Raw genomic sequence first — 22,090 nt, forward strand, 5'->3', positions numbered from 1 at the left:
CGAGTCTCCTGTGTCTCCTGCATTGGCAGGTGAGTTCTTTATCACCAGCACCATGTGGGAAGCCCAAGTGCACACACACACACCCCTATAATTTTTCTTTTTTTAAGAATTACCAATGATCCTACCTGCAGGGCAGCAAAGGGGACACAGACATAAAGATCAGACTTTTGGACACAGCGGGAGGAGAGGGTGGGATGATTCGAGAGAATAGCATTGAAACATATACATGACTATAGGGAAGATAGACAGCCAGGGGGAGTTTGATGTATGATGCAGGGAACCCAAAGCCAGCGCTCTGTGACAGGCTGGAGAGATGGGGTGGGGAGGGCGGTGGGAGGGGGCTCAGGAGGGAGGGGCACATGCATGCCCATGGCCGACCCACGTGGATGTGCGGCGAAAACCGTCAGAATATTGCCAAGTAATCATCCTCCAATTAAAAGAAATTAATTTTAAAAAAGTATTAAATACATCAACAAAACATTTTCAGAAAGATGTAAGCTTGAAGGTGTCAGCAACTACCTACTCTTTAATGGGCGAGTCCCTGCTTGATGATGAACTCAATGCAAAGAAAGTCAGAATCCATGGCAGGGAGGAGAAAGACGTGGAGCTAATGACTTTGTTGAGTTTCGGGGTCCAGGCATGCCTAGAGGCTGTTCCACCCTTGGGAATTCCTCTTACGTGAACCAATAAATTCTCTTTTCACTGAACCCACTTTGGGTTGATGTTCAGTCTCTTTTAGTGACCTTATTTACTGATTTCATTTCCAGTAACTAACGTGGCATGTAAGTTACTTTATTTCTTCTCTCAAGCTCATTAAGAATTTTATTAAAATATGGGGAACTTGCTGGAGGTCCAGTGGTTAGGACTCCTTGCTCCCACCACCCGGGACTGGTGGTCCCGGGACTGGATTTGATCCCTGGTCTGGGAACTAAGATCCCTCATGCTTTTCGGTGTGACCAAAATAAATAAATGAAAACTAAAGTATCAGTTAAAAAGGGATTTTTAAAAATATAAATAGATGTATCAGAGAAGTTTTCAGCTCACAGACGACCATTGATGGGCTCTAGTTTTATAGAAGGAAGAGTTTCTCACTCATCTCTGTGCTCCAGGATCTAAGCGAAGAGCCTGTGATCTGGGAAGACGTCAGCCTGAGCCCGACAGCCTGGACTAAGGGACGCTCTGAGGCTGACTCTCCTTTGCTCCTCCTCCCTTCAAGCCTCTCAGAGCGTCTGTAAAAAGTGTTCTCAACTCTGTGTCTCCTCCAAATCCACAGAGACGGTGGAAGGTCTCTGTGGTCTGGAGCTCCAGGTTAAGCCTGCTTCCTTCTCACTGTGCCAGCAACTCAGAGCAGCCAGACCTGCAAAGACAAGCAAGGGCAGAAGCAGTGGGCGCCTTGCTCAGGACCAGGTCCTCCTGTGATGGCTTGAGTGGCACTTCCTCCAGTCCTCGGCATCTCCTCCTCTGGGCAGGAGCCCGGTCCACCTGGAACCAGAGCCTCCTCCAGGTTCACCATCAGCAAGAAGGAATCTGGACCTCTTTATCCTTCAGCCATCAAATGAAGAGACCCTACGCAATCCTTTGGGGGTGAGGAGAAGAGACCCCAGAAAGAAACTTTCTCTTATAGAACACCCAAGCTGTACCAGGTACTGACTTGAGATACTTTAGATGTGTTAACTGATCTAACCCTCACTCAGGGGTTAGCTCCATATCGCATGTTAATTCACAAGGCACAGATGGGTCCACTGGCTTGTTGAAGACGAGACCATCAGTATAGAGAGATATCCTGGGTTTCTCCCCCTCTTTTTGGCCATGCTGGGTCTCCACTGCTTCGAGGGCTTTTCCTCTGGCTGTGGTGAGTGGGGGCCATCCTCTAGTTACGGTGCCTGGGCTTCTCTCTTTGCGGCTCCTGGGCGCTGAGCACAGGCTCAGTAGCTATGGCTCATGGGCTTAGCACGTGGGAGCCTCCTGGACCGGGAATCGAACCCCTGTCTCCTGCACTGACAGGTGGATTCTTTATCACTGAGCCACCAGGAGAGACCAAGAGATATCTTGTTACTCGTGTCGGTCTGACTTCAAAGTCCTTGCTCCGGACCACCATGTCCTGCCATCCCCAGAGGTCTTGCATGTGGTGTCTGCTAGTATATATAATTTATTAGTGATGAGGGAAAGACCATAGCTCCCAAAGTACAGAGGCGGTGTTAATGGATTAAGTAACATTTCTAGAGTTACACGATGGAAATTTCTCGAATGCTTTGAGGCTAAAACCCAGGTTCATCCGTGTCCTTACATCTACCACGCGTGCTGCACTGCTTCTTTGCACAAAGCCCTTACTTCATAAATGTTCAAGAGGGAAGGGGCTTTCTGGGGGGAGAATCGATACATATATATGTATGGTCGAGTCTCTGCTGTTCACCTGAAACAACAGCACTGTTAATCGACTATACCCCAATACAAGGTAAAAAGTAAAAAAAAAAAACAAAATACTATCAAAGATTTCTACCAGGCGGGAGTCAGTTTTCTGTGACGTCCTTGGTGGCCCAGTGGTTAAGACAACGCGCTTCCACTGCAGGGGGCGTGGGTCTGATCCCTGGTGGGGGAACTAAGATCCCACGTGCCATGTGGCATGGCTAAAAAGGTAGAAAAAGAAAAAAGAGCTTTCCAGTGAGAGAAAGTCCAAGTTTCATTCGGGACAATAGAATTTGAAACCAGTTCTGCGTTTAAACTCTGAGGCCAAGCTTAACTGCCACACACTACTGCCCCTTTTTCTACAGCATAGACATTGTATTGGTCAAGGGGTCAGTAATTACTTTTAATTTGAGGAACAAAACAGGCTTGAAGATGTTAAGTAGAATATGCAAGGAGGCAACGGAGGCAGAAAACACTGTGGCCTGAATTCTTCTGAGAGTGAGTTCTTATTAAACATTATGTTTCCTTCCAAACTAGCATAGATGTTAAAAACAATCCATGAATAAAAATATTTGGGGGGATGGAATACTCTCTGAATACTAGTTCCGGGATTCAGGATACTAACGTGAGGCTTTGTTGGGTGTGTTTATAGTTTTTCTGTAAATTACCTGTGGGCATTTTGGTTAACCTGAAGTCCTAAGTTAGGGAGGGTTGCTACTCACGACAGACGACTGTAAAAGCCTGATTTCCCAAGGTCTCGTGCTGACTGTTCCTTCCCTACCTCTCCATCCTCATCTTCTGCTCCTCTCTGTTGTGGTCTAAAGTGGATTCGTTTATTTTGTTAATAATTGCCACAATTTCTAAGTCTGAGTTACCCTGAAGATGTGATATTCCTTCAGTAGATATGATTAGCAGATGGAACATTTCTGTTTTCTTCAGAGATAAACAGAAGCCCCAGGAGACAAAGATGAAGCTTCTAACAGGGAAGTTCATGCATTCTAGATGTCAGTGTCTCAATATACTCTAAACTCTTCTTAAAGAGAGTTAATGCAAACGGCCTCAAACGTGCTTCCAGTCATATTTCAATGTGTTTTTCCTAGACAAACAGGTTGCACATGCATGAACAATTTACAAAGCCTAACGGCTCTATGAACAATTATAAACAGTGCTATTCATTGAGCGTGGGCTTCCCAGGTGGCTCAGTGGTAAAGAATCTGCCTACAGTGTAGGAGACATGGGTTTGATCCCTGGGTCGGGAAGATCGCCTGGAGAAGAGAATGGCGACCCACTCCAGGATTCTTGCCTGGAGAATCCCATGGACAGAGGAGCCTGGGGGGCTACAGCCCATGGGGTCCCAAAACAGTTGGATATGACTGAGCAACTAAACAAAAACATTTGTTGAGCATAAACATAAGAGCTCCGGGAAGTGTGAATAAATGGGCATGATACATCTGTAGTCGAGAACACCGCAGCCCAGCTAATTGTAATCTTCATGATGGCTACTGAATCCTTGTCCAGCCTCTACAATTGCCAGACGTACCCGACGTCTAAATTAGGTCTGCATACGTGTGAAACTTTGGGCTCTGTATCTTACATCCCTGTAGAATATTTGCCCACTGAGCCCAGCTTCAAAACCTCCTGAGGACCCATGGTAACTGCCACCTCTCTCATCCTAGGCTCTTGGCACTCGCTGTCCTTTCTGCCCGCGGGGCTGCTCCCCTCAGCTCTGTGCACATATGGACCCTCACACCCTCTACGTCTCTGTTCAAACAGCGTCCTCTAGGGTCACGTCCCTCATGGTCAGAACTAACGTAGCCAGATTACCCACCCCCCATCAAATTCTCGGAAGTTATCTTGGAATTCAGACTTTGTTTAGTAAAGTCTGTTTCCACCTATAACTCTGAAGCCCACTGAAATGGACACATTCCCTTCAAGGGCCCGATGCAATCTTTTCCCAACAGCTACTGTTAGAAGTTCTCAATCCTATGCGGTTTTGTGAAGAATACACAAGTTAACACACGGACGTTCCTGCTGCTGGAGCTGGCGTACAGGAAGCACTCAATAACCGTGGGACCGTGTTCATCAGCATCGGCGTTTCTTAAACAGTTCTTCCTTTATTTTCGGCTGTGCTGGCTCTTTGTTGCTGTGCTCGGACTTTCTGTAGTTGCGACGAGCAGGGGCTACTCTCAGGTGTGGTGCACGGCTTCTCACTGCAGGGGCTTCTCCTGTTGCAGAGCATGGGCTCGCGGGTGCTGGGGCTTTGGTAGTTTGCAGTTCCTGGGCTCTAGAGCACAGGTTCCATTACTGGGCCACGGGGGCTTAGTTACTCTGTGGCAGGTGGGGTCTTCCCAGACCAGGGATTGAACATGTGTCTCCTTCATCGGCAGGCAGAGTCTTTACTGCCGTGCCACCAGGGAAGCCCCAGTGTTTGTTAAATAAATCCAAAACCTCCACCAGAGGTTTCTTCTCCCTGCATGCACGTTACCTAGAGGGTGAAGCCCAACTGCTCTGTCGTCTTTGCACTCAAGCTACCTGTTAGCGCTCCCTGTTGGTTCACTCACCTTCATCACACCACAGTCGTCACCCCCAGACGCTGTGCTGGGATCTGAGGGCTGAACAGACAGATCAGACCTGCTCACACCAGGATCTTCACCATGTCTTGGGACAACTTGGGAGATACCTCCTGTGGAATTGGTGGTTACGACGCCACCACACCAGAAACTATCCTGCAGCTTTTAAAGGGATGAGGTCAGCTCCAGGCTGATACAGAATCAGCTTCAAGACATGCTATTAGTGAACATTCAGGATGCAGAATGTATGTCTAGTATGTTGCTCTTCATGTTTATCGGGGCCACACACCTACAAACGATGGTGATGACAAGATCTATTTCTTGGGACCTCTCCCGTGGTCCAGTGGTAAAGAATCTGCTTTCCAATGTAGGGGACATGGGTTCGATGCCTGGTCGGGGAACTGAGCTCACATGACTTGGGGCCAGGAAGCCCAAGCTCCACAGCAAGAGAAGCCTGGATGCCACAGCAAGGACCTAGCACAGCCAAACAAAGAAAGCAAAAACAGAACCAAGCTCTATTTCTTGGGGATCCCCCAAGAGCCTGGTCAGGTGGTTGCCTCTAAAGAAGGTCTAAGGACAAGGTGTCAGCGGTTAGAGTGACTTGATTTTTTTTAACCATGAGATGTATTATAAGAGTAAGTGGTAAAACACAATGCCTATCACTAATGAGAAAGGAGGGAGAGAGACTGCCTCTGATCACAGGTAAGAACACTGAAGTGACGGTTGTCAGGCCACATAAGGTCTTGGGACCGAATATGGCAGCTGCAATTTTGAGCATCATCTGGCTGGTGTTGGTCGGAGAGAGAACGGCCAAGTGGCTCCCTGCACACCGTCTTCTGTTCACGGGATCACTTAGTGTTGTGCAAAACAGTGGTCGCTATGGAGAAGGGCTGGGAAGGCTGGGTCCACGGCAAGTGGTTGAAGGACGTGAGACACTTCACATTTGCAATTGTGATTCCTTTGCTCAGAATGCCATCCCTACCTTTCCCCATGTGGGGCTCTCTCAGCTCATGTGTTACACCGTCGGCCATTTTAGCTTTTGTAATCCCCAATGCCTTATCTCAGGGCCCTTCATGCACTTCACCACAACCTTAATCCCTTAAAATGGCCTTGCCTTTTATTGGCTTTTTTCTTCATCTATTTTTCTCACATGTCAGCACCCTGCAGATACAGACTGTATCTTTCTTCTTCATCATGTATTCTTGAAAGTGTTAGCTGCTCAGTCATGTTTGACTTTTGATGACCCCCATGGACTGTAGTCTGCCAGGCTTCCCTGTCCATGGAATTCTCCAGGCAAGAATCCTGGAGTGGGTTGCCATTTCCTCCTCCAGGGGATCTTCCTGACTCAGGGATCGAACCCGGGTCTCCTGCATTGCAGGCAGATTCTTCACCATCTGAGCCAGGAGGGAGCCTAAGGAACCAGTTAAATTTAGAAAACCAAGCCATGGGGAGTGCTCGGTCTGGAGACAGAGGTTTTGATGCTTCAACTTTTAGGTGTCATTTTCAGCTGAAATAGGTTGAGACTCGACATTGTCAGTAGTGCTGCCCTGAAAATAGGGGTGCAAATATCATTTAAAATTATGATTATCCTGGGATCTAAGGCAAGGAGTGGGCTGGCTGGACAGGTAGTGGCTCTGTATTTAGCGTTTCTGGTCGGTGGTCGGAGAGAGGTGAAACCTCATTATAATTTTGGTTTGCATTTCTATATGATTTCAGGAGGTGAAATTTTTCCACTAATTTTTTTTTTAAGCAGTTGAGTAAAACTGACCTCTCCAGAGTGGCCTTTTACCATCTGCCCTGTTTTGAATCTTTCTCCATCTTTTTTGAGGACAACTGTATTCTCCCTTTGCCCTCCTGGCTGGTGAATATGAAGAGCCCAGTTAAGAGATGTTTTAAATTCTTGTGCCACATGGTTTTTTGGTGTGTGTTTTTTTTTTTTTAGTAATTTAGTTTTTTTTCCCCCTTTGGAGTAAATTTCATTTCTTTTTTTTTTTAAACTTTACATAATTGTATTTAAATTTCATTTCTGTTGTTCTGTTTGTTTTGGGTTTACAGGAACTTGATTCAGTTCTCACAGATGTATATCTACTCTGTTCTTTCTCGGGGTCTTTTCTCATATAGGTTCTCTCAGTGTGTTCAGTAGACTTCCTCCTGCTAGTCAGTAGGTCCTTCTGGATTATCTTTGATTATAGATAGTGTGTATGTGTTAATCCCAACCTCTTAATGTCTCCCTTCCTCTACCTTTTATTTTAATTATCATAAATGGGTTTTCTAAGTCCATTTGTAGACAGACCGGTTACTCTTCATTTTTCTATTGATAGACATTTTGGTTGATGCTGTCTATTAATTTGGAAAAGGCAATGGCACCCCACTCCAGTACTCTTGTCTGGAAAATCCCATGGATGGAGGAGCTTGGTAGGCTGCAGTCCATGGGGTTGCTGTCGGGCACTACTGAGCGACTTCACTTTCACTTTTCCCTTTCATGCATTGGAGAAGGAAATGGCAACCCACTCCAGTGTTCTTGCCTGGAGAATCCCAGGGACCGGGGAGCCTGGTGGGCTGCCGTCTCTGGGGTCGCACAGAGTCGGACACGACTGAAGTGACTTAGCAGCAGTCTATTAAATATTGTCAATAGTGCTGCCTTGAAAATAGAGTTGCAAGTATCATTTACATTATGATTTTCTCTGGATCTAAGGCAAGGGGTGGGCTTGCCAGATCGTGTGGTGGTTCTATATTTACTGTTTTAAGGAACCTCCACACTGTTTTCCTTCCTGGCTGCACCCACCCATTTCCCTCCGTGCCCACACTGTAGGCAGACTCCCTGTTCCCCTCACCCTCGGCAGCACTGAATCTTTGCAGATCTTTCGGAGGATGGCCATTCTGAACAGTGTAAGTTGAAACGTTGCTGCGGTTTTGATTGCCATTTCTCTAACAGTGACACTGAGCATCTCTCATGGGCTTTATGGCCATTTGGATGCCTTTTTAAGACAAAGGTCTATTTATACCTCTGGCCTGTTTTTCTATTGAGTTGACTGTTTTATGATACTAAGCTGAATGAACTATTTGTTTGTTTCGAGATGAATAAATTGTTCTTAAATTTTGTCATAACCATTTTCCCCCATTTGAGGGTTGTCTTTTTCTTTCAGAGTTTCCCTTGCTGTGGAAAAGCTTTTGAGGTTACTTTTATTGAGTTTTGTTATTTTTCATTTTTCTAAGAGTGAAACCAAGAAGTTGCTGTGATTGATTTTAAACCTGTTCTGCCCATATTTTCCTCAAGAAGTTTAGAGTATACATCCCTCCATTTAGCTCTTTAATATATTTGGAGTTTCTTTTCTGTATAAGGTTAGGGAGAGATGTAATTTTATTCACTTTCCCCTTGTTTAAGAAATCTCCATGCTGTCCTCTGTTCTGGCTGTTAATTTACATTGCCAGCATCAATATAGGAGAATTCATTTTTCCCCAAAACCTCTCCACAGTTTACTGTTGGCAGAGTTTTTTTTTAAGGTGGAAAGAGTATTTTATTTTATTTTTTAAATTGATTTATTTATTTTAATTGGAGGCTAATTACTTTACAACATTGTACTGGTTTTTTGCCATCTTTTGACATGAATCAGCCATGGGTGTACATGTATTCCCCATCCTGAACGCCCCTCCCACCTCCCTCCCCATCCCATCCCTCAGGGTCATCCCAGTGCACCAGCCCTGAGCACCCTGTCTCATGCATCGAACCTGGACTGGCAATCTATTTCACATATGATAATATACATGTTTTAATGCTACTCTCTCAGATAATCCCACCCTCACCTTCTCCCACAGAGTCCAAAAGTCTGTTCTTTACATCTGTATCTCTTTTGCTATCTTGCATATAGGGTCATAGTTACCATCTTTCTAAATTCCATATATATGCTTTAGTATACTGTATTGGTATTTTTCTTTCTGACTTACTTCACTCTGTATAATAGGTTCCAGTCTCATCCACCTCATTAGAACTGATTCAAATGTGTTCTTTTTAATAGCTGAGTAATATTCCATTGTGTATATGTACTACAGCTTTCTCATCCATTCGTCTGCCAATGGACATCTAGGTTGCTTCCATGTCCTGGCTATTATAAACAGTGCTGCAATGAACACTGGGGTACACGTGTCTCTTTCAATTCTGGTTTCCTCAGTGTGTATGCCCAGCAGTGGGATTTCTGGGTCATATGGCAGTTCTATTTCCAGTTTTTTAAGGAATCTCCACACTGTTCTCCATAGTGACTATACTCGTTTGCATTCCCAACAGTGTAAGAGGGTTCCCTTTTCTCCACACCCTCTCCAGCATTTATTGTTTGTAGACTCTTTGATAGCAGCCATTCTGACCAGCATGAGATGGTACATCTTTGTGGTTTTGATTTGCATTTCTCTGATAGTGAGTGATGTTGAGCATCTTTTCATGTATTTGTTAGCCATCTGTATGTCTTCTTTGGAGAAATGTCTGTTTAGTTCTTTCGCCCATTTTTTGATTGGGTCATTTATTTTTCTGGTATTGAACTGTGAGCTGCTTGTATATTTTTGAGATTAATTCTTTGTCAGTTGCTTCATTTGCTATTATTTTCTCCCATTCTGAAGGCTGTCTTTTCACCTTGATTATAGTTTCCTTTGTTGTGCAAAAGCTTTTAAGTTTAATTAGGTCCCATTTGTTTATTTTTGCTTTTATTTCCAATATTCTGGGAGGTGGGCATAGAGGATCCTGCTGTGATTTATGTCGGAGAGTGTTTTGCCTATGTTCTCCTCTAGGAGTTTTATAGTTTCTGGTCTTAGGTTTAGATCTTTAATCCATTTTGAGTTTATTTTTGTGTATGGTGTTAGAAAGTGTTCTAGTTTCATTCTTTTACAGTGGTTGACCAGTTTTCCCAGCACCACTTGTTAAAGAGATTGTCTTTTCTCCATTGTATATTCTCACCTCCTTTGTCAAAGATAAGGTGTCCATAGGTGCCTGGATTTATCTCTGGGCTTTCTATTTTGTTCCATTGATCTATACTTCTGTCTTTGTGCCAGTACCATACTGTCTTGATGACTGTAGCTTTGTAGTATAGTCTGAAGTCAGGCAGGTTGAATCCTCCAGTTCCATTCTTCTTTCTCAAGATTACTTTGGCTATTTGAGGTTTTTTTTTTTGTATTTCCACACAAATTGTGAAATTATTTGTTCTAGTTATGTGAAAAATACCATTGGTAGCTTGATAGGGATTGCACTGAATCTATAGATTGCTTTGGGTAGTATATGCATTTTCATATTCCTCCATCATTTGTGTCCTCTTTGATTCTTCCACCAGTGTTTATAGTTTTCTATATATAGGTCTTTCGTTTCTTTATGTACATTTATTCCTAAGTATTTTATTCTTTTTGTAGCAATGGTGAATGGAATTATTTCCTTAATTTCTCTTTCTGTTTTCTCATTGTTAGTGTATAGGAATGCAAGGGATTTCTGCGTATTAATTTTATATCCTGCAAGTTTACTATATTCATTGATTAGCTCCAGTAATTTTCTGGTGGAGTCTTTAGGGTTTTCTATGCAGAGGATCATGTCATCTGCAAACAGTGAGTTTTACTTCTTCTTTTCCAATCTGGATTCCTTTTATTTCTTTTTCTTCTCTGATTGCTGTGGCTAAAACTTCCAAAACTATGTTGAATAGTAGTAGTGAGAATGGGCACCTTTGTGTTGTTCCTGACTTTAGGGGAAATGCTTTCAGTTTTTCACCATTCAGGATAATGTTTGCTGTGGGTTTATCATATATGGCTTTTATTATGTTGAGGTATGTTCCTTCTATGCCTGCTTTCTGGCTCACAAATCTACAGCATCTCTCTTCATAACAGCCCATTTCCAAGAGAATTTGGGTTTGCCAGTGTCTGAGTTCCCAATACACTGTGAACATATTCCCAATATTGTATACTATGTGTCTTTGCAGGAATCAGGATGTCGATAAACTTTGTCTCTCTGCAGATGGAGAGGTCCCTGGAGTTGGGCAACATGACGAGGGTCCAGGAATTCATCTTGCTGGGCTTGTCTACAAGCCCAGAAACAAGGGAAGTCCTGTTTGCCATCTTCCTGACCCTCTACCTGCTGACCCTCCTGGAGAACGCCCTCATCGTCTTCCTCGTCTGCAGCCACACCGAGCTCCACAAGCCCATGTACTTCTTCCTGGGCAACCTCAGCTGCCTGGAGATGTGCTACGTGTCGGTGACCATGCCCAGCCTGCTCGCGGGGCTTTGGATGGGACCCTACCATGTGCCCTTCACAGCCTGCATGACCCAACTCTTCTTCTTCATCGTCCTCATCTGCACAGAGTGCACCCTCCTGGCCTCCATGGCCTGTGACCGCTACGTGGCCATCTGCCGCCCACTGCACTACCCGCTGCTCATGCGGCCCCAGGTCTGCCTGGGCTTGGCCGGGACTTCGTGGCTTGGTGGGCTGCTGGTCTCGGTGGCCAAGACAGCGTGCATCGCCAGCCTGTCCTACTGCGGCCCCAACGTCCTCAACCACTTCTTCTGTGACGTCTCCCCGCTGCTCAACCTGTCCTGCACCCACGTGGCCCTGACCGAGCTGGTGGACTTCCTCTCCGCCATCGTCATCTTCTGCGGGACGCTGCTTGTCTCCCTGGCCTCCTACTCGGCCATCGGGGTAACGGTGCTCCGCATGCCTTCGGCCGCCGCCCGGCACAAGGCCTTCTCCACCTGCGCCTCCCACCTGGTGGTGGTGGGCATCTTCTACTTGGCAGCCCTCTTCATCTACTGCCGCCCCAGCCGCATCAGATCCATGGACCTCAACAAGCTGCTGTCCGTCGTCTACACGGTGGCCACGCCCATGTGCAATCCGGTCATCTACTGCCTGCGGAACAGGGAGGTCCATGCAGCCCTGCTCAGAACTCTCCGCTGGACTTGATCCTGGCCTTGGGAAGTTAGACCCCTCCTCATGTCCCGAATGAAGGCAACTTTTTCACTCTCCTGTATCACCCTCATCAAGAGGCTCTTTAGTTCCTCCTCACTTTTTGCCTTTAGAGTGGTATCATCTGAGAGTCCCTTGCACTGCAAGGAGATCCAACTAGTCCATCCTAAAGGAAATCAAACCTGAATATTCATTGGAAGGACTGAAGCTGAAGCTCTAATACTTTGGCCACCTGATGCAAAGTGTTGACTCACTGGAAAAGACCCTGATGCTGGGAAAGATTGCAGGCAAAAGGAGAAGGGGGTTCCAGAGGATGAGATGGATAGCTAGCATCACCCACTCAATGTACATGAATTTGAGCAAGCTCTGGAAGATAGTGGAGGATAGAGGAACCCGGGGGGCTATAGTCCATGGGGTCTCAGAGAGTCCAACAAATCTAGGGACTGAAGAACAACGTGTTTTAATTTAAATGTTTCATGATTCCAAATGCCATAATATCAAAGGCAAGTAAAATGCTGGAGAAATAGATTTCCCACCTAGTAGACATTAGCAATCAATATATACTTTTCAATATATACTGATTGCTATTGATTGATTATTATAGCAATCAATAGCAAACTCTGAATTACCCTTTGAAAAGTGAGCAGTGTCCACAAGAAAGCAGGTCATCAAAGATGAGCTGTCATTGACTGGCAACTCACATGACTAGATGCTTAAATTTACTAGTAAAGGGAGAAATGCAGGTTTAACAACCCCATCAGTTTATTCCTAGAAAACTGACAAATATCTCCCCAGTCTTTCTGTATGTTCTGACATGTAGAAATAGATAATACATACAATGATATTCTTTACATCTTTGTAATAAAAAAACAGAAACAACCTAAGTGTCCATCAAAAGTGAATGGATAAAATACATTATACTGCATTCATCTGAAGTGAACACTGGGCTATAAAATGAATAGAAACAGATTTTTAATATTCTCTCAAAAAAAATTTTTGACCACACTCTGCAGTAGGTGGGACCTTAGTCCCCTCACCAGGGATCCAACCTGTGGCCACTGCATTGGAAGACAGAGTCTCAACCTCTGGACTACCAGGGAGTCCCAGGAGATAGATTTTTATGTTTGATGTGCAAATATGGCTGAGATACATATGCTAAATAAAAATCATGACAAACAACTATGGGTTTTGTTAGTTTCATTCTTTCTTTGTTGACCATTATTTTGATATAATTTCAGACTTACAGAAAAGTTGCAAGGGTGCTTAACACTCTAATATATTTGATGTGGTGCTGTCACAAATTGTATATTCCTCCATTTGCTTACCCCCTTTTTCTCCCCATCACCTCCATTTATTTCTTTCAAAATGATTTGAACATGGTTTAGAGACATTGTGCCTTTTTACTCATATACGCTTTAGTGTTTATTTCCTAAGAACAAGGATATTATTTTGCAGTTTGGAGCAGAGGAATTAACTGACTTCTAACCTATACCTCTTTGAAAATCAACTCTATTAACTAGTGCTTAATATTTGTTTTCAGCTGTCTGTATATAAAATTTATGTACAGTGATATGCACAAATATTAAATGTTCAAGTCAATATTTTTTTTGACAAATGTGTATATCACCACCTCCATCAATATAAAGGGCATTTTTTGCCCCCAAAGTTCCCTTGTGCCCCTTTTCTGTTAGTTCTGTCAGAGGTAATCACTTTGGCTTTTTTTTTTTAATCATCAATTAGTTCTTACCTGTGCTAGAATTTCATATAAATGGAGTCCAGACATGGAAGCAACCTAGATGTCCATTGGCAAATGAATGGATGAGAAAGCTGTGGTACATATACACAATGGAATATTACTCAGCTATTAAAAAGAATGTATTTGAATCAGTTCTAATGAGGTGGATGAAACTGGAGCCTATCATACAGAGTGAAGTAAGTCAGAAAGAAAAACACCAATACAGTATATTAACACATATATATGGAATTTAGAAAGATGGTAATGGTGACCCTATATACGAGACAGCAGAAGAGACACAGATGTAAAGAACAGACTTTTGGACTCTGTGGGAGAAGGCGAGGGTGGGATTATTTGAGAGAATAGCATTGAAACATGTATATTACCATATGTGAAATATGCAGGTTCGATGCATGAGACAGGGTGCTCAGGGCTGGTGCACTGGGATGACCCTGAGGGATGGGATGAGGAGGGAGGTGGGAAGAGGGTTTAGGATGGGGGACACATGTACACCCATGGCTGATTCATGTCAATGTAGGCCAAAAACCACTACAATATTGTAATTAGCCTCCAATTAAAATAAATAAATAAAATTTTAAAACCTTGGTAAATTTAAAAAAGTTGAAATCACTTCAAGCATCTTTTCTGATCACAATGTGGTAAGATTAGATGTCAGTTACAGGAAAAAGATTATTAAAAATACAAACATATGGAGGCTAAACAACATGCTTCTGAATAACCAACAAATCACAGAAGAAATAAAAAATGAAATAAAAATATGCATAGAAACAAATGAAAATGGAAACACAACAACCCAAAACCTATGGGATTCAGTAAAAGCAGTGCTAAGGGGAAGGTTTATAGCAATACAAGCTTAACTCATGAAATAAGAGAAAAATAAAATAAATAACCTAACTTTACACCTAAAGCAACTACAAAAAGAAGAAACGAAGAACCCCAGGGTTAGTAGAAGGAAAGAAATCATAAAATTTAGGGCAGAAATAAATGAAAAAGAAACAAAGGAAACTATATCAAAAAGCAACAAAACTAAAAGCTGGTTCTTTGAGAAGATAAATAAAATAGACAAACCATTAGGCAGACTCATCAAGAAAAAAGGAGAAGAATCAAATCAAGAAAATTAGAAATGAAAATGGAGAAATCACAACAGACAACACAGAAATACAAAGGATCATAAGAGACTACTATCAGCAACTATATGCCAATAAAATGGACAACTTGGAAGAAATGGACGAATTCTTACAAAAGTATAACCTTCCAAAACTGAACCAGGAAGAAATAGAAAATCTTAACAGACCCATGATGAGCATGGAAATTGAAACTGTAATCAAAAATCTTCCAACAAACAAAAGCCCAGGACCAGATGGCTTCACAGGTGAATTCTACCAAAAATTTAGAGAAGAGCTAACACCTATCCTACTCAAACTCTTCCAGAAAATTGCAGAGGAAGGTAAACTTCCAAACTCATTCTATGAGGCCACTAACACCCTAATACCAAAACCAGACAAAGATGCCACAAAAAGGGAAAACTATAGGCCAATATCACTGATGAACATAGATGCAAAAATCCTTAACAAAATTCTAGCAAACAGAATCCAACAACACATTAAAAAGATCATACACCATGACCAAGTGGGCTTTATCCCAGGGATGCAAGGATTCTTCAATATTCACAAATCAATCAATGTGATACACAACATTAATAAATTGAAAGATAAAAACCATATGATTATCTCAATAGATGCAGAGAAAGCCTTTTACAAAATTCAACATCCATTTATGATAAAAAAAAAAGCAACCTCCAGAAAGCAGGCATAGAAGGAACATACCTCAACATAATAAAAGCCATATATGATAAACCCACAGCAAACATTATCCTCAATGGTGAAAAACTGAAAGCATTTCCCCTAAAGTCAGGAACAACACAAGGGTGCCCATTCTCACCACTACTATTCAACATAGTTTTGGAAGTTTTAGCCACAGCAATCAGAGAAGAAAAAGAAATGAATCCAGATTGGGAAAGAAGAAGTAAAACTCACTGTTTGCAGATGACATGATCCTCTGCATAGAAAACCCTAAAGACTCCACCAGAAAATTACTGGAGCTAATCAATGAATATAGTAAACTTGCAGGATATAAAACTAACACACAGAAATCCCTTGCATTCCTATACACTAATAACGAGAAAACAGAGAAATTAAGGAAATAATTCCATTCACCATTGTGACAAAAAGTATAAAATACTTAGGAATAAATCTAACTGAAAAAACAAAAGACCTATACATAGAAAATTATAAAACACTGGTGAAAGAAATCAAAGATGACAGAAATAGATGGAGAAATATACCGTGTTCATGAATCAGAAGATTCAATATAGTGAAAATGAGTATACTACCCCAAGCAATCTATAGATTCAATGAACTCCCTATCAAGCCACCAATGGTATTTTTCACATAACTAGAACAAATAATTTCACAATTTGTGTGGAAATACAAAAAACCTTGAATAGCCAAAGTAATCTTGAGAAAGAAGAATGGAACTGGAGGAATCAACCTGCCTGACTTCAGACTGTACTACAAAGCTACAATCATCAAGACAGTATGGTACTGGCACAAAGACAGAAGTATAGATCAATGGAGCAAAATAGAAAGCCCAGAGATAAATTCATGCACCTATGGACACCTTATCTTTGACAAAGGTGGTGAGAATATACAATGGAGAAAAGACAATCTCTTTAACAAGTGGTGCTGGGAAAAGTGGTCAACCACTTGTGAAAGAATGAAACTAGAACACTTTCTAACACCATACACAAAAGTAAACTCAAAATGGACTAAAGATCTAAATGTAAGACAAGAAACTGTAAAACTCATAGAGGAAAACACAGGCAAAACCCTCTCCGACATAAATCACAGCAGGATCCTCTATGCCCACCTCCCAGAGTAATGGAAATAAAAGCAAAAATAAATGGGACCTACTTAAACTTAAAAGCTTTTGCACAACAAAGGAAACTATAATCAAGGTGAAAAGACAGCCTTCAGAATGGGAGAAAATAATAGCAAACAAAGCAACTGACAAAGAATTAATCTCAAAAATATACAAGCAGCTCATGCAGCTCAATTCCAGAAAAATAAATGACCCAATCAAAAAATGGGCCAAAGAACTAAACAGACATTTCTCCAAAGAAGACATACAGATGGCTAACAAACACATGAAAAGATGCTCAACATCACTCATTATCAGAGAAATGCAAATTAAAACCACAGTGAGGTACCATGTCATGCTGGTCAGAATGTCTGCTATCAAAGAGTCTACAAACAATAAATGCTGAAGATGGAGTGGAGAAAATGGAACCCTCTTACACTGTTGGTGGGAATGCAAACTAGTATAGCCACTATGGAGAATAGTGTGGAGATTCCTTTAAAAACTGGAAATAGAACTGCCTTATGACCCAGCAATCCCACTGCTGGGCATACACACCAAGCAAAGCAGAATTGAAAGAGACACGTGTACCCCAGTGTTCATTGCAGCGCTGTTTACAATAGCTAGGACATGGAAGCAACTTAGATGTCCACTGGCAGACGAATGGATGAGAAAGCTGTAGTACATATACACAATGGAATATTACTCAGCCATTAAAAAGAACACATTTGAATCAGTTCTAATGAGGTGGATGAAACTGGAGCCTATTATACAGAGTGAAGTAAGTCAGAAAGAAAAACACCAATACAGTATACTAATGCATATATATAGAATTTAGAAAGATGGCATTGATGACCCTATATGCGAGATAGCAAAAGAGACATAGATGTAAAGAACAGAGTTTTGGACTCTGGGAGAAGGCGAGGGTGGGATGATTTGAGAGAATAGCATTGAAACATGTATATTACCATATTAGAAATAGATCACCAAGTTCGATGCATGAGACAGGGTGCTCAGGGCTGGTGCACTGGGATGACCCTGAGGGATGAGATAGGGAAGGAGGTGGGAGGGGGGTTCATGATGGGGGACACATGTACACCTGTGGCTGGTTCATGTCAATGTATGGCAAAACCACTGGAGGTAAGTAATTAACCTTCAATTAAAATAAATAATTTTTTAAGTAAAAAAATAAATGGAGTCCAGAGTATACACTTGTTTGTATATGACTTCTTCAGACCACAGGGTTTGTACCCGCAGCAACTGGAAACTATACAAATATTTATTTAAAGATTTTTTTAATGTGGACCATTTTAAAGTGCTTACTGAATCTGATGCAATATCGCTTCTGTTTTATGATTTGGGTTTTCTTGGCTGCAATGCATGTTAGTTCCCCAACTGGGGAACAAACCCCTGCCCCCTTTGTTGGAAGCTTGGAGTCTTAGTCACTGGACCAGGGAAGTCCTGTCAAAAATATTTCTTGGGCAGTAGAGAGGCTTAAGAGGGAGAGGATATATATATATATATATATATACAAAATTGTGACTGATTCTGCGTGATGTCCTGCAAGACCACCGCAACACTGTAAAGCAATTATCCTCTAATAAAAGCAATTCTTGCTTATCGACTGCAGCATAATGTGGACTGATGGTCTTACCACTCACGAAAAAATGCTCTGCTAGAATTATGAACACACTACTTCTGAGTCTATTTTATTTGATTGCAGAAAAGGGGAAAATAAAAATAATAAAAAAAACAATAAATTGATAGTACTTCCTCCAAATATGCACCCTTCATCCCAGGATGGATAGTAGACCTACTTGGCAGGGAGTCAGAGGCATAGAGGCTTCCCAGGTGGCTCAGAGGTAAAGAATCTGCCTGCCAGTGCAGGAGACGTGGTTGGATCCCAGGGTTGGGAAGATCCCCTGGAGAAAGAAATGGCAACCCACTCCAGCATCCTTGCCTAGGAAGTCCCATGGACCAAGGAGCCTGGGGGGCTACAGTCCAGGGGGTCACAAAGAGTGGGACATGACCTCGTGACTCAACAACAATAACAGCAACAGCAGCGGCCAAGTTGTGTCCAACTCTTTGAGGTCCCATGGAGGGTAGCCTGCTACCAGAAAAAAAAGTCTTTCCTCTTAACAAGATTTCTTTGGGGTGCAAGACACTGGCTGGGTGCCTCAGAGACTATTTTGGACTTAATCCTCACGGCAACCTGAAGGAGTCAGGGTTATTATCCCGTACTGAAGATAAAGACATGAGGCTCAGAGCTTTTGTCAGAGAGAGCTTAAGTCAGAGAGAGCCCGGGCTACACCCGGATTCTAATTCCAAAGCCCTTCTGTTAACCTGAACAACAGTATATTTACTGAGGCTCATAAAATAAGTGTATTAGGTTGACACTAGCAATAAAAATCACACGGCACAGAACACAAGAGAAAATCTTTAGAGGACTCAGAGTAAGGGTAAGTGTTTGTTGTTAAATTTCCCTCCCTTTCTCTCTGTCTGTGTTTGTGATTTTGACTTGAGTTTCACAATGTGAAATGTATTTCTTATTGTGGGCCATGGTAAAAACACTAGATTATGCTGCACCTAAATTCCTTCATGCAAAGATAGGTAATAAATGAAAGCTATCATCATACACTATCTTTTTTATTCCTGATGCAAGTATTATTATCCTAAGTAATAGATAAGTTGGGGGCTTCCCAGGTGGCTCAGTGGTAAAGAATCCACCTGCAATGCAGGAGACCTGGGTTCAGTTCCTAGGTCGGGAGGCTCCCCTGGAGAAGGGAATGGCAACCCACTCCAGTATTCTTGTTTGAGAAATCCATGGACAGAGGAGCCTGGCCGGCTACAGTCCATGGGGTCAAAAGAGTCGGACACGCCTGAGCAACTGAACAGCAGTAGCAATAGGTAAATGAGGCTTGGAGAGATTAAGAACCTTACAGTTAGTCAAAATTAGAAAGACAAATATCGTATATTAAGGCGTATATATGGAATCTAGAAAGAAGGCTGATGAACCTATCTGCAGGCAGCAATGAGGACACAGACACAGAGAGCAGATTTGTGGACATAGCCGGGCAAGGAGAGGGTGGGAAGAACTGAGAGGAGCACTGAAGGCGCTGTAAAGTAGGTAGCTGGCAGCAGTCGCTGTATGACAGGGAGGTGGGTGGGACGGGGGTGGGGAGGGAGGCTCAGGAGGGAGGGATATGTGTACACTTACCACTGATTCACACTGTGGTACAGCAGAAACTAACACAACATTGTAAAGCCATTATGCGCCAATAAAAAATTAACATACATAAAACTGATATTTTGGTGTATAGTTACATGAATTTTAACACATGTAGAAGGTCTTTTTTATGCATGACTTTTGTATAAATAGTGAGTAGATGCAAAAGAAAATACGCAACCCAGGAGTACAGTATAAAAATAACAAAGCAGTGAGTCCCTTGTACTCAGGGAATCAGAAGCACATCTAACATCATGCTCCTTTATAGGGGCTTCCCAGGTGACGCTAGTGGTAAAGAACCTGCCTGCCAATGCAAGACACATAAAGAGATACGGGTTCAAGCCCTGGGCCGGGAAGATCCCCTGGAGGAGGGCAACCCACTCCACTGTCCTTGCCTGGAAAATCCCATGGACAGAGGAGCCTGGCAGGGTACAGTCCACGGGGTCGCAAAGAGTCAGACACGACTGAAGTGACTTAGCACGCATGCACTCCTTTATAGAAAAAGATCACAATTCACTTTTCAGTTCTATTATTGGATACTTGGAATGTTTACATTCTCTTTTTTGCTAGTAAAATTGTGTTGCTATGAACATTACTCTGGAAATATATATATGCTTGGAAACAGTTTCTGGGGCATAGTCATGTCTTAACACCTACTTGATAATGACAAATTGTTTTCTGAAGTTATCAAACCAATTCAGACTCCCAGAGGCAGTGTATGAAAGTTTTCATTGTTAATCTTAATATTTTCAGAAGTTTATAGTTTTCCCAATTCCACAGGTATGAAGTGGTACATAATTTTGGTTTTAATTTCTGTGTCTTTGGTTCCTAATCAGGTTTTGAGTGACTAATATTTTTTGGTGAGGTATACATTCAGAACTTTTGCCCAATTTTCTGCTAAAAAACTTTTTTGCATATTAACTGACCAATTTCTCTGTATACTCTACACAAGAATCCCTCCTAACTTTTACATGAAGGTGAAGGTATCAGTCACTCAGTCGTGTCCAACTTTTTGCAACCCATGGACTGTAGCCCACCAGGCTTCTCTGTCCGTGGGATTCTCCAGGCAGGAACACTGGAGTGAGCTGGCATTTCCTTCTCACTTACGTACACTGCAAGTATGTTTTTTCCAGCATGTGAATTTTCCTCTAATGATCTGTGGTGTTCAGAATTTTTCAATGCTGCTAATTTTAAAAATTTTAAAGTGTGAGGTTTTTTCCTGTCTTCTTATTGTAGTCTAAACCCCCAGTGTCATAAAAGAGATCTCCTTGTAGCTCAAACGGTAAAGACTCTACCTGTGATGCAGGAGACCAGGGTTCGATCCCTGGGTTGGGAAGATCCCCTGGAGAAGGGAATGGCAACCCACTCCAGTATTCTTGCCTGGAGAATCCCATGGACAGAGGAGCCTGGTGGGTTACAGTTCATGGGGTCGCAAAGAGCTGGACATGACTGAGTGACTATCACACAATGTCATAAAGGCAAGCTTCTGCATTGTCTTCTAAGATCTCACAGCCTCGCACTTCACATGTGTGCTTTTTAGCTCACCTGAAACTGATTATCTACGTGTGTTGTGTGATGCAGGGTTCCCATCTCTTTATTTTTCTTTTTTTAAAAACGTGTTTATTTTAATTGAAGGTGAATTGCTTACAGTGCTGTGTTGGTTTGTACTGCTCACCAGCACCAATCAGCCATGGGCACATGTATGCCCCCTTCCTCCCGAACCTTCCTCCCAGCCCATCCCACCCCCTAGGCTGTCACACAGTGCCAGTTGAGTTTCCATGGGTACACTAATTGTTTGAGAACCATTTCTTGCCAAGTACATCCTTTTCCTCACTTATCTTCAATAAAGTTATGTCATCAATCAAGTTTATATGTATGTTTAGTGTGTTTCAGGGTTTTATTCCAGTCTACTATTCTGATTACCTCGGAAACAATTTTCACTGGGAATTTTTTAAAGGTTTTTTTTTTTTTTGATGGGGACCATTTTAAAGCCTTTATGGAATGTGTTACAATACTGCTTCTGTTTCAGGTTTTGGTTTTTTTGGCTGTGAGGCGTGTGGGATCTTACCTCCCCGGCCAGTGATCGAACCCACTTCCCTTGCATTGGAAGGAGACGCCTTAACCACTGGACCACCAGGAAGTTCCTCACTGGGAGCGTTTAACACAGACATGGGAACACTACGAGTCGCTTAGAAAGTGTTGGGGAGAGATGAAACTACAGAGAAGTAGGTTTTGCTCATATAGATGGAAGAAATCTGATTTCCTCCCCTTCCTCTTACTTCTCTATCTTTCAG

General features: G+C 42.5%; 1 protein-coding gene across 1 annotated transcript; it reads left to right on the forward strand.

The window, feature by feature from the left end:
* The first annotated feature begins 10,956 nt into the window (after window positions 1-10,956).
* Window positions 10,957-11,968, forward strand: LOC617592 (olfactory receptor 6Z7). Its single transcript, XM_002695477.5, has one exon. The coding sequence runs from the start codon at window positions 10,957-10,959 to the stop codon at window positions 11,893-11,895; it is 939 nt and encodes a 312-aa protein (XP_002695523.1). The 3' UTR covers window positions 11,896-11,968.
* Window positions 11,969-22,090: the final 10,122 nt, after the last annotated feature.

Source organism: Bos taurus, chromosome 18 (genome assembly GCF_002263795.3).
Source record: "Bos taurus isolate L1 Dominette 01449 registration number 42190680 breed Hereford chromosome 18, ARS-UCD2.0, whole genome shotgun sequence".
NCBI lineage: Eukaryota > Metazoa > Chordata > Mammalia > Artiodactyla > Bovidae > Bos > Bos taurus.